We start from the raw sequence: 13,253 nt of genomic DNA, 5'->3' as shown, positions 1-13,253 counted from the left end.
TCGAGGCGTGAGTCTGGTAAGCCGAGTCGCTGGAAGGTTTCGCAATACAAGATGTTGATGGAGCTTCCTCCGTCCATCAGAGTTTTCGGCAACCAGTAGTCAGCTACCTTAGGCCTGACGACCAGCGCCACTCGGCCGGGGTACTCGATGCGGGGGGCGTGGTCTTCGCGGCTCCAGGTAATGCTCTGCTCGGACCACTCGAGCCACCGGGGTACGTCAAGGATAACCGCGTGTACTGCCACTGCCCTTGCGAGGACCTTCCTGTCCCGACGATCGCCGACCCCGGTGAAGGTGTGGAGCGAGCCGGCGCTGCGACCGAAGTCTTCTCCCTTGTGCTGGTCTGGGTCCTTGGCGCGGTCTTTGTGCTGATTGCCGCCGTCGTTTTCCTTGGCGCGGCGGGCCTTCTCTATCTGCTTCAGGGAGTAGCAGTTTCCCGTCGTGTGCGTTGAGGGCTTGCCCTCCCTGCTGTGATAGATGCACGGGGCGTCTAGGAGGCTACGGGCGTCAAAGCGCTTAGACTGAGGCCGGTCCTCCCGTGGCGCACGGTTGTCGCGTCGGAAGGATTTTGGCTCGCGCTGCTCGTAGTCGGCGTTGGCGACGAGCTTGTTGTGTCCTCCGTCGGCGCGACGCTTGCCGTTGTTAGACCGGCCACCAAATCGGTAGTCGCCGCGTCGAGGCTCCGTGTGAACGGGGCGGCGATTGCGTCGCTGGCCGTACTCGTCGTCCGAGTCGACTGTAGGGTCTTCATCGGCGTAGCGGGTGGCGATGTCGAAGAGCTCGGATATTGAGATGTTATCTCTGCTGACGCGACGGAGCTTGGCGCTTAGCGGTTCGTACCGGCAGCACCGCCGGAAGCAGTAGATTGCCGTGTCTGTGCTGATGCCGCTGGAGGTCGTCCACATGTCTTGCCAGCGCTGTACCCACCGACGGGTCGACTCACGCGGGCCCTGGACACAGCGATCCAGGTCTTCTATAGTTGTCGCGCGAGTGTACGCGCTGGCGAAGTGCTGGATAAATGCGGCACGGGCTTCTTCCCAAGAATCGATGCTGTTGGCGGTGAGGGTATTGAACCAGTGGCGATTGACACCGTCCATCATGAGAGGCAGGTAACGTGCTGCGAGTAACTCAGAGTGGCCTTGGATCCCCATTGCCATGGCGTACGAATCGATCCATACTGTGGGGTCGATATGTGTATCGTACTTCTCGATGTCGCGGGGCCCCTTGAATCCAGTGGGGTACGGCTCGCCTCTGATCATTGGCCCGAAGCAGGCGGGGCCGATTCGAGTGAACGCGCTTTGGCGCGGGGCTTCGTCAGCGTAGCGGTCGTTCAGCCGGTTCCGAGCCCGCCATTCTTGATCATTGACGATGTGGGTGCGCGCATCGATGGGTTGGCCATTGGCAGCGACCATCACTCGCGCAGAGCGCGGCTCGACTCGGTTGTTGGTCGAGTGGGCCGCACGCGGTGCTGGCGGCGGACAGTTGTTGGCGTTGACGACTGCGCGATTTGCCGCGCCTGATGATGCCGCGCGACTGGCGGACGTGCGCGAATAAAGTCGCCCTTGCGAGTCGGCGGCGGCGTGTTGTTGCTCCAATGCCTTGGCAACCAGGGCCTTGGCGTGCTGGACGAGGATCGCGCCGTCTCCCGTTTCGGGGAGCCTTGCAAGGACGGCTTGGGCGGCCGCGACGTTGTCGGCTGGAGAAGAGTGCAATGGTAAGCCATTGGCGTCAACTACCGCCCGAGGAACTTCGGGTGGTGGTGGCGGTGGAGGTGGCGGTGCTCCATGTGCCGCTCTATCGGCAGCGGCCCGACTCCCTTCTGGGACTTCTGGGTTCTGGACTCGGGCGATCCGAATTTCTCCATCCGGATCGTCGAAGTTAAGGCGCGCGCTGGGGAAGTCGTTCGCGCGGGCACACTCCATGCGTAGGCGATTGCGCTGCTGGCGATAGTGAGATACGGCTCTCACTTCGTCTTGCTCGAGACGAAATTTCTGCCGTTCGGCAAGCTCCTTCTTCCTCTGCTCTTCGAGGGCCGCCCGGTGCGCCTCGATCTCGGTCGCGGTGGCCGTTGCGGGGAGGGGGGTGGTGAAGGCGTCGACCGGAGGCTCCTCCTCGCCTCCTGCCATGAAGACGGCGGTTGGGTAGCGATAGCGTGGGGCCTCGACGGAGTCCGAGTCGGAGTCGCTGCCGAAAAGGGAGAGGACGGAGTCATCCTCGAAGTCGCTTGGGTGAGAGACCAAGGAGATGGAGTCTTTGAACGACGCCGTGGCGATAGAGCCGGCAGTCGGGGACACAGCGGTGGACCCAGCGACCGATGCCGTGGCGATGGAGTCGGCGTCGAACGCCGCGGTGCCGGAGTCAACGACTGGGATGGTGACGACGGAGCCGGTGGCTGACGCGGTGATGATGGGATTGGAGATCGGCGCTACGGCCGCCGAGTCGGCGTCGTCCTCCAGGGCCGACTCGGCCTCCGCGTACACCTCGCCAGTAACTGGGCGAGTGGCGGTGAGGAGTTGACCCGGCGCGAAGGGGTCGTGCGATCGACCAGGGCGGGGCTCGGTGGGGTCGCTGACACCGGCGAGCCCAACGAAGAGGTTGATTGAGCCGATCGGCACCATCCAAGCGTGCTTGAGAGGTGACGAGGCGGGCCGGTAGGTGCTTGGCTGGATGTGGAAGAAGTTGCCGGCGGCGATCATCCTGCCGGAAGTGACCGGCCGCCGTACTGGCGAGTAGGGCCTCGCCGTAGCTCGGAGGCTTGATGTCCCATGCCCCACGGTGGGCGCCACTGTCGTGGATATGACCACGGCAGATGCTACAGGGGGTAGCACTTCGTTGATGCGAGGGCAAGGGAACATCGCCATCTACGGGTCGAGGTGCAAGGGACGCAAGGTTTTACCCAGGTTCAGCCCCTCCGGAGAGTAAAAGGCCTACGTCCTGCTAGATCTTATTGCTCAGTGGAGAATTACAATGGGGAGGCTCAGTCGGCGCGGAGCCAAGAGCCTACAGGGGAGATCTAATCTCAGATGATGTGTCCTCTAGGGTTTAGCCCGGGGGTTTATATATCCACCCCCGGTCTAGGGTTACAAAGGGATAACTCCGAATCGTATCAGTTGCTACTAATCCGGGATACAACTCCCTTCTACAAGTAATCTCTTTATCCAGCCGAGCAGATCGCCTCCTTGGGTCTTCGGCCCAGTCGCCTTAGGGTCCAGTCGGCTAGGCGACTGGCGGTCTTCCTGGGCCTTCGTCCTTGTGGCGAGTGGGACTGGCGACCCCCCTATGGGCATATCCCTATCATCGCGCAATTCCCAAATGCACACCATGTAGCTGCTTCACAAAAAAGGCCGTTCCGGCACCCCGAAAATGGAAACACCGTCGCCCGTGGGTCGGATTGGATATCCTCGACTGGGGCCTTGCTTCCCATCCTAAGACCCACGCACGTGCCAAATATGGCCTCGTTCCGACAAACTATGTGGTGCCACGGGCCGTTTCCTACTAATTTTCCCTAAAAACCATATAACTCCGGACGTGATAGCCCTATTCGTGAAGGGGTTTTCAAGATAATTGCCGTATCCCAATTTCGTTTTTTGTAGTGGTTACTAAGACACATAAACTGACGCCACGCGGCTCCGCGTGACTTTTTGACTTCGTTTACTTTGCCAATTGTGCAAAACGGGGTCACCGGTACATGCGGTATGCCCGTACGGTCATGTGAGTAAATTTGTATAACCTTTGCAGAGTGTTAAAACTAAGTACTTAGCCGTGTCCCCGGTTATGGACAACTTAAGTGAACTGACAAGGATCCTGTTCGAAGATCTCATCATTCCAACTTCTTAAATAAAACTTGATGGGTGAACAGGGAATATGTCAATTGGTGCAAGTAACTATCGGCTAGCAGGTCCCGTGCCATGTCTATGATCTGAGTCTGCAAGGGTAGGTCACCCAAACCAAGTTGATCATATGAAATAGGAAGAGTCACTGATGTCTATCGGCGGTGTCTAGGTTTATTGATGTCTATCTATGGTACCGCTTAATATAGTATGAAAGAAAATGATTTGTTAAATGGTATTATAAAATTAGCTTTATGCAAAAATGCCTGAGCTCTACCAGCCAAATGATCACGTATGTGTTAGGTTGCCATTTGTGTCCACCATAGTGTCATCTTGCGAATTCCAAATGTATTAACCTTCGAGCTATAACGTTTTATGTTGCAGGTTACTTCTCTAGCTGAAGATAATTGTTTAGGTCCACGAGTCTTTATCAATATGACTGTTTGTGATTTCATGAAGGAAGATGGCTCCATGTTTGAAGATTTTCTTGTTGCTTTAAACTCTGAATTTGTGCTAGCCTGAGAGCTATGCAACTTGTATCGAACCATTTTATTTTCACTGGATTTTATGTTGTAATGAAGACCTTTACTACTTGATATTTCACCTTAAACTATGCGTGCTAGCAATTCAATCCGAAACTAGCACTATTGCACATGAACTCTCACTTTTTCACATAAGATCACCACAAGAATCCGCAGAAAACCGAGCCATGGAAAGAACGTAGAGGGAGTGGCGTTCTCGGGGAAAAATTCCACGCGTCACGTTGGGAGAAACATTTTTCAAGCCCGGACAGAAGAAAACTGAAGGGCTGGGCTGGGCTGGGCTACAATACAGGGCTGGGCTGGGCTAGCACAAATACAGCCGGGGGACAACCGAAGAAATAAAATTAGTTAGGCTGGAAAATTTACTCCGCCGGGCTGAAATACCGGGATCGGGCCGCAATCCAGGCCAATCCCTGACTGTTGGGGAATAAACGAACGTGGCCTTATAGGCTTCCGGCCTGACTCTCTTAAACCTACCGACTCACTTCAATACTGAACGAGGCGGCTGCAACTCTCTCTCTCTCTCTCTCTCTCTCTCTCTCTCTCTCTCTCTCTCTCTCTCTCTGGATCTTGTGCGCTAGCGGCATGGAGGAAAATGCCTCGACGGCGTGGGGGGAGGAGACGGCCTGGGAGAAGGAGGCGGCCTAGGAGAAGGAGGCGGCTAAGAATCCCTTGCAGACGGAGGAGGAAATGTCGGAGTGGGAGTCGGACCCGGAGGCGCCTAATCTCTTGCCGATATCCGATGACGATGATGAGGACGTTGTGGAGGAAGTGACTTCTGAGCAGGGGACTGCAGGTGAGTTTAACCGCCGCGCGCTATACTCTTTTCTTAGACCTTATATGCCGTGTAGTTAGTGTTCGAGGGTTGGGTGGAGCCCTAGATTAGGTGAGGTGGGAGGGACACCGGAGCCGCTGATCGGCAGAAGAGCCAGCGGAGGCGAGGGGTATTTTTAGACTTCTTTGCCGGATCTGGCGGGGGCGAGAGAAGCCTTTGGCCTTCGAGCCACGAACTGACTTCACGTTCGATATCTGGTCGATTAATCAACTCACGTTTTTTTTCCCTTGTAACTGCTTTGCCTGAATTTACATAAATTCTGATTTACCAGCTGCCCTGTATGGGTTTCATGGGGTGATCTCAGTGCTATTCGAGACACCCTCTGGCTTTGCAATCTTGGGTTATGATGCGGCCAAGCTTCCTGAACCAGAGGCCTGGAAGGTACTTGTTTGATTATTACTACTTCTCTATGTTTCTGTTTTCTCTTTTCGTCTTTGTCATCGACCTAATTTTTCTGTATTCTCTATCCCGTGCAGCATATCTGGGCAGACTTCGTCAATGTGCCAAAAGCAGTTAGTACCCCCTAATTATCTCTCCTCTTTTTCTAATATTTTTATTATGATGCTTGTACTCAATTTTGACTGAGTGGCGATCTTGCATGATTCATTTTTTGTCACTTTGATTTATTCTTTGCATTGCATGAAAAAAAAATCCATGGGGTAGTATTTGCTCCCAGGTTTCATATAACAACATGAAAAAAAGTCTAAGCGAGTCCATAGTTTTTACTAGTATATTTTAGAAATACCTTCACATATATTAGGGGTGTCAACAAGCCGAACTCAAGCGAATACCCTCCAGCTCGGCTCGAGCTCGTTTAACCACACAGCCTAATGTTTAGCTCGAGCTCGGCCACCGAAGGCTCTACGAGCTAATGAGGCTCATTACTTTCAATTTTAATCAATACTCCTGAGCATGCACAGATGCTGACGTGTTGTTGTACAGGCATGACTCTTCGTACAGATATCTTCCCCTCCAACCTCCTTTTTATAACCAGCGACCAACCTTCTTTCTTCTTAGGTAGTCGAGGTGGTACTAAATTATTCTGCTGCTTAGTACTGCCAAGGTAGCTTTGATGGGCTGTTGTTGCAAAAACTTTAAGGGCCCACACAGTCTAAACAACCAACAATATGATGCGCGCGTGAATGGTTGACCTTTGGTGCAACTTTTTTCTCTAAAGCTTGTTGGGCTAGCATATTGGGCGCTAGGAATTTTCATGACACGTAAACTGGAAAGCATTGTATCACTATCCTCCTGTCGAACTTCTGTCGAACTGTTGAAGGTTGAGCGTTTGAGTTTGGCTTGTTAAGGCTTTGAGCCGAGTCTTTAGCGAGTCAAGCTCAAACAGTTTGACGAGCGCCCGAATTTTTTTTGGCAGCCCTAATATATATATACACACACACACACATGTAAAATAGTCTGTCCACAAATTGAACATACTACCTACATACTTGTATATCACTACCTAAACAATCATGTATACTACATGCTACAAGTACCTACTCCAAAACACAAGTCTACACAACCCAGTTTTCTCTGTATAAAGCTGCTTGGGAAGCATGTACCATGAATTTTGTTTCTCCAATGAATGCATTCCCAGCCAAAAGCTATTTTTACTAAAAAGGTCCCTATGAGAGTATGAGTGCAGGAGATATCCAAGAAATAGATGAGCACATATTTGCTTAAACCTAGGTTGTATATATTGTCATATGCCAAATTCTCACTATCTACTGGTAGCTAGGGATAATTTAAGGCCTTACATAGTGATGGTATTACTACAAAAGAAAGCCAGTACGGCATGTTTTCAGAATACATTGCATTTGCTTTACCCATGAACTTATTCTGATTTACACCTCAATAATCGATGACTTGAACAAGATTTATCATTACACTATGCATGCCTCGCATGATTTTTCACTAATTGTTTTTTCTCCCCTTAGTCCCTTACCATGCTTGTCTTTGTTCGTTTTCTTAACAGATTGTTTGGCTGAGAGCCTTTCAACCTTTTGAGGACAAACTCCATGCCATTAATGCCGCTCATGTTTGTGAAGAGCTTGATAGTATGCTCAAGAAGCATGTTGTCAAGGGGCAGCTACTAGCTGTTGGAAAGCAGGTTTACAAAACTGCCATTGAGGAACACGTGGTTAGTGTTAAAGCTCCCTTGTTTACTTACATCTACAAATAATTTTGAGCGCCAACTTTTCTCTCGATACTGTTTCAGGGAATAAATTGCCTGTACAGTCTTCCCGTCAGGGAGTTGATGTGGGGCTTGGAGATTCAGATGAGGCGTTTTGTGCCTGAGGAAAAATCAGAGCTGGCTAATGAGGGCTTCCAGATGAGTAAAGGAATGGGAGATCTCCTGAATCGCTACAATTTTGAAGTCAACCTAAATATGGTGGTGAGCCTATCACTTTGCATATGTCAGCCATTGAAGTGCTTTCTGTTTTATTCCTTTCTGTATACATCAAGCCTATATTTTGCACACTGACAAAAGTATTTTTCTTTAATATTTTGTCTGGGATTTGGCCTATTTTTTTTCTGTATTATTGACCAAGCATTACTCCATGTATCCAGGTTACTAAACGTATTATTGAGATGGCAGGCATCGTGTATGAGTGTGATCGTTGTGTGGACAAACATAATAACTCCTTGCGCTCTGTTGCTAAGCACCTTCTGATAATATCTGGCGTTGAAACTAAGAATTGGGATTTACTGAAACTTGCGACCGCACTCAAGATTGTATGTTACCCTAAAGAAAAAATTCCAGACGCTCGACAGGTAAACCACAATATGTTGGGGATGTGTACAGATTTGATGAAAGTTGTCATTCATCTAATGCCAGTGTGTTTCTTTCAGCTGTTCCCAAAGCAACTGTTGAAGACGTTGAAGAAGGACGCACATCGGTATAAAAATAAAATCTTGAAGCTTCCTTGCTTGGAAGTCTATAAAGAAATTCACAATGCCTGTAAAATTAGGCTTGAGGCGGAAGAAGTGTTGGACCGTTTGATCACGCAGGTCAAAAAGGCACATGAAGCTGAACAAGCAAGTAAAGCTGCAAGTGATCATCAAATTGGTCATGGTATCAACCCTGCCAAGATTGCTGAACTTACAGAGTGTCATACCATGCTTTCAGCAAATCGTAAGGAAAGACAGGTATGCTTTGTGCTCCATATGAACAAAACATACTAGGCATGTGTTTGTTTCACTGCCGCAGCTGTGTGTCTTGCCACACCTTTTTAACCATATAGTCCATACGTCGTAGATTCAGTATCTTGCCAAATCTTGCCACACTTGTGGTGGCCCTTTTGCTCGCCAAACTTTCTGTGGCAGCCACAATTTGCGTAAGGTTAGTTGCGGTAAAGTTAGTCATGAACCAAACATGCCCGAAATAGTAGAACAAAGCCAAGAACGAACAAGGACATGAAAGTCCCGCAGCAAGTTAGTTTTGCGTTACTTGATAGTTGTTATGGAGCTGGTATAATTTAGGCTTTAGTTCAAGTTTGTTGTTGAAACAAAGCAATATTGTCTTTCATTTCTCTCTCAGATTTCACAAACTTTGGCACCCGTTGATGTTCTTGAGAGATATACTCAGATCTCCAGCTATCCACTTAACATGACGATCAGCCCAGGCATCTTATCTATGGACATCCATCCTTTGAAGGTTAGTTTGTTACTACACTTTGCTTTGAATATTCTAAATTCGTTGTGCTTAAACTTCTCAGAAATTTTATTAGCATCTTTGTATTTTCAAGTTTAGTGCCAAGAGACTGATACGAGGGCCTGTTTGACATCATAGTATTGTATTTTGTCAATACCATCGTTTCTAAAAATATTGCAGTATTAGATACTTTGATGTGTTTGGATGCAATGAATGCACTGCTTTTGAAAATGGAGGTTTTCTCCAAAACTGCAGTTTGGAACCATTGCTTAGAGCAGACTCCACAGAGGTTCACAGCAGCAGCGGCAATGAGCAAGAAAAGGATGAACTGATAAGCCTGAGCCAGCAGCCAACATGTCTGCACCTGCAAAGCTTCAGTTCCTTCTCCTTATAATTAAGTTACTCGGTTAAGTGTGCAATTACAGTACGGGTTTTTACGATAAATATAGGTTGTTAAGTACAGATATATTTGTGCCATGCGGCAGTCTCAGAGCCATATATACATAAATATATGGTGGCATAAAGACTGTCAGAATGTGCTGTGGTCAACAGATGCCAGAGTGATTTGTAGCTTGGAATGGCATCTCTCTATGGGTTTCATTTTTTTCTGTTTGGATGTTCAGATTGTTCATGTCGTTTGTAAATGTACATTAGTGGAAAATGTGAGAAGGTCCTGTGAATTGGAATATATTGATGGGTTACTTACAATAGTGTTAAGTTTCAGTCTGGACTTACATGTGTTGCCTCATACAGTACTATACTTTCATGAGCTTTAGAATTAAAGAATTAGTCTGACATCCAAACAAATAATGACTGTGAAACTATTTTACAAGAATCCAACGATACTATCAGTGATCGAAGATTAAAAAAAAATACTGAATGAAGCATTTTGATGCTTATAATACAGTGTTAAGTTTCCATCTTAACTTACATATGTTGCCTTATGCATAGTACTATTCCATGAACTTCAGAGTATTTTAAATTCATTTGACTTAAAAAAATTATAGGTGAAATAGTTTTCATATAATCCGATTATGCAGTTAATGATTGAGATGCAAAGATTGATTGCATGTTAGAATAGTGACCTCCGTGTATCCAGTGCATAGAGTCGAGCGACAGCTTATAAGTTATTGGATTTTGGGGTTCTACTTAATTTTTTCCCCTATTATCAGGTATTTTTGTATCTATATTTAGTTATATGTATTTTGTAGGATATTTATGTTTTCTATTAATGCAATTTTGGTCGGCATAAAAAAATGATGAAGTGTTTAAGAAATATATCACTAGCAGGGAAAAGCCTTAGCAGCGTGTATTTGCCACACGTCGGTATGTCGGAGGCGTGCAAGGCCCATGCCGTCGATAAGTAGAATACCAGCGACCTGAAGAACACCACGCCACCGGTAGCGCCGCCGCCGACTGCTTTCGCCACATTCCTTCCGTCGCCGTCAGCGTTGCCGTAAGAAAGGAATGATATGGCCCTTTTTTCAGCATTCGGCACGAGCATGCGTGGAATAGTTCCACGAGGTGGAATTAGATGTTTGTAATGCCGGCAATTTGGACGGAATTGAGGAGATTTAGGCCGGGGTGAGATCTCCACCGGGTTTAACCGAACGAGCGTTTTTTAGCATTGTCCGGTATTGATTCCCGTCCAGTCCGATCCCGCCTGACCCACGCGGTTTGAGCCCAAATCCCGGCCGGGACCGGACTAACCGAACGCGGAACGAGCGCTGAAACAAAAGACTGTCGCCATCGGCGAAGGCGACGAGACAAGGGTACGGCGGCGCGGGTGAGGAGCGCTACTCCGTGCAGACGCGACGGTGCCCTTCTAAGAGAATGTCTAACAGAACACTTAAAAGGGCCAAACCCGTATAATAACCGCCAAAATAAGGGGTTGGGCGCTACCCGCCCGTCTAGCAGACCCCGTAAAACAGGCCTCCGCATCGATTTTTACAGTTTTGGCTACAGGGCGGCTCTTCGCCCTTACTTGTACGGGGCGGGAGGCTGAATACAGGGCCAACCCATCATCCCATTTCACTAGGGCGCGCGGACATTTCAGAATTCCCAACCGTTTTCCCCGTTGTTGTCGTGGTGAACAGACAGATGCCATGGGATGGCTTAAGTTGGGGCCGAATGTGCGCTAGAGGATTCGGGGAAGGGTTTTTGGTAAGGATGGGGCTAACTCCTGATGGATTCCGGTATCTTTATTGATGAACTTGGCCTTGGCCAGAGGTCGAAGATGAACAGTACAAGCACTATCTCTCTTCTGCTAGATCGTGAACTCTCAGTCTATCAGCCTCTCGTCCAAAGGGGGTGCTCCCTCTCCTTATATAGGGGAGAGGGTGGCTTACAAGGGAAGAAACCCTAGGAAACCCTGATGGCATCTTTGAATAGATAAACTACTTTACAAAGCCACTTTGGCCTGGATGACACCGGTAAACCTTTAATCAGGAATGGTGACATTCTCCGGTACCTTTTACGTCATCTTCCGCTTTGGGCGTCACGCCTTCGATTAAAGCTGAGGTGCTTCGCTTATCTTTGTCTTCTAGCTTCTGAGAGCATCTTTGACCAGTCTTGCCGACGTGCTAAAGTGTAGCCTTTACCGGTAATCCGGTACCTTCTTAGCCCGTTCCGGTATACCCCTCATGGGATACCGGTACGGATTTACTTTGTCTCACGCTTAAGAGCTTAGCCCGGAACAACCTTTAAACCGGTATCTTGATGGCTCTAACCATCCGGTTTGGCATGCCTTTGGCATACCGGGGGTTATCCCCCGACATTAGTCCCCGAAGCTGGTATAGTCCGGCGGATCCTATCCGACGGACCATGCCAGTTTCCCATCTTCAGCATACCGGTTTAAACCTATCGGCTACCAGCTCAAACTCCTCGGCGTCTCTGCCGAACTTATGTCATCTTACCGGTTTTCTCCGGTACCTTTGTCATTAAACCTCTCCTCGGCGAAGTCGAGAATCCCTCGGACACAGTGCCTGTCAATGACATGCGCACTGTTTGTGGCGCAGCAGTGTCAGGGGTCACTTCCCTTCGACTTCTACGCCAGCACTTATGGCGCCACACCGGATCCTCGCTGCCGTTCCGGATCCGTGTGGCCTCCCTGTGGTTTTCTGTTTTCTGCGCGTATATCAACGCGCCACGTGGCGGCCCACGAGGTTGTAATATCCCAGGTTTAGTGGCAATAAAATGAGAGAACACCAAAGTGTGCATTGCATTCATGCATAGAAAATCCGGGGAATTTTCGCGCTTTCAAATAAAACTTACCACAGTAACTAAAGTTTCACTTGACTTGCTGGAATTGAAGTAGATCATCAAGTCAAGCGCTATAAACTTCACTGTGACCTTTGCTAAAACCCTATCTTGGGTAGAGATGATTTGATCTATGGGCTAGATCAAATAGAATTAGTTTTACAACAAACAACACCTTAAGTAAGGATCAATTACAAGATCTTATAAAGGAACTCAACATGCCATTCCTTACAACAAAACATGAATAATTATTCCACTATGAATCAAAGAACTCAATTAATTAAGAAACTATTCTTTACTTATCTTTTCAATGTCTTCTAATAAATAAATGTTCCTACCATAAGTCACATGGTATATCTTTTCCACTACAATACTTGAATCCATGTCAAGAACATTCATATTCATTCTTCATTAAACCTTGACCATTCCAACCTTGTATCTCAACTCCTAGAGAAAGGAGAGAATCATTAATGTGCTTATTTTATCCATTGAATAAAACCTAGATTACTATTTAAACCTTATCCAATTGAGGTACTTGTTGATACTAACCAATGATACAAGAAATATAAGTCAAGTATTAAACCCTACTTGACCTAGCTAAAACTTGATATTAAGTAAGTACCTATTTTACTAGTGATCCAAAAGAGAGGTAAGTGTTGTGATCATTACAACTAGGTACTGATCATAAACCCTAGAGGAACCCTACCTATTCAGTGGAGCTCAACTTAAAGAGGTATACTCAAGTATATGGACTTATAATGGATCTTGGAGAGAGAACCATAATTCACCAATTAATTGTTATGAGGCCAATACTTTGATCATTACAAATTGGGTGATGATCATAAACCTAAGAATCTAAGTGAGTGTGTTGAGAGAAGGATTAAAGAAGAGAGGTTAGTAAGGAATAAATGGATCATGTCTAATGCATGATCTTACCTTATAAATTGAGATGCTAAGTTAAACCTCTACAAGTGATCCATAGATCTCATTCTTCACATGAAATGATAAATATATCAATAGTAGTTAATCCAGACCAATACTCATGCCTTGTATAGAGTAGTAATGATGTTGTATTTAAACCTTGCCAATCCAAATATCACTTTGGATTATAATTAGAACCCTGCCATACCTCATGC

The 13,253-nt window shown here is 47.6% G+C and overlaps 1 protein-coding gene across 1 annotated transcript; it reads left to right on the top strand.

Moving 5' to 3' along the window:
* The first annotated feature begins 4,896 nt into the window (after positions 1-4,896).
* LOC127294812 (uncharacterized) lies at positions 4,897-9,567 on the top strand. Its single transcript, XM_051324708.2, has 9 exons — positions 4,897-5,165; positions 5,476-5,585; positions 5,681-5,716; positions 7,180-7,344; positions 7,423-7,599; positions 7,776-7,979; positions 8,058-8,354; positions 8,746-8,862; positions 9,115-9,567. Exons 1-9 carry the CDS (start codon positions 5,060-5,062, stop codon positions 9,130-9,132), a joined length of 1,230 nt encoding a protein of 409 aa, XP_051180668.1. The 5' UTR covers positions 4,897-5,059; the 3' UTR covers positions 9,133-9,567.
* The last annotated feature ends 3,686 nt before the right edge of the window (positions 9,568-13,253 follow it).

Source organism: Lolium perenne, chromosome 4, assembly GCF_019359855.2.
Source record: "Lolium perenne isolate Kyuss_39 chromosome 4, Kyuss_2.0, whole genome shotgun sequence".
In the NCBI taxonomy this organism is placed as follows: Eukaryota; Viridiplantae; Streptophyta; class Magnoliopsida; order Poales; family Poaceae; genus Lolium; species Lolium perenne.
Note: the sequence above shows the minus strand (reverse complement) of the source record. Positions and strands in the feature narration are given on the sequence as shown.

Bases quoted from the DNA above. Each gene is read 5' to 3' on its own strand.
- LOC127294812 (XM_051324708.2), top strand. From the start codon at position 5,060: ATGTCGGAGTGGGAGTCGGACCCGGAGGCGCCTAATCTCTTGCCGATA. The intron at 5,166-5,475 runs GTGAGTTTAACC...CTGATTTACCAG, and splicing joins TTCTGAGCAGGGGACTGCAG to CTGCCCTGTATGGGTTTCAT. The intron at 7,600-7,775 runs GTGAGCCTATCA...CCATGTATCCAG, and splicing joins AAGTCAACCTAAATATGGTG to GTTACTAAACGTATTATTGA.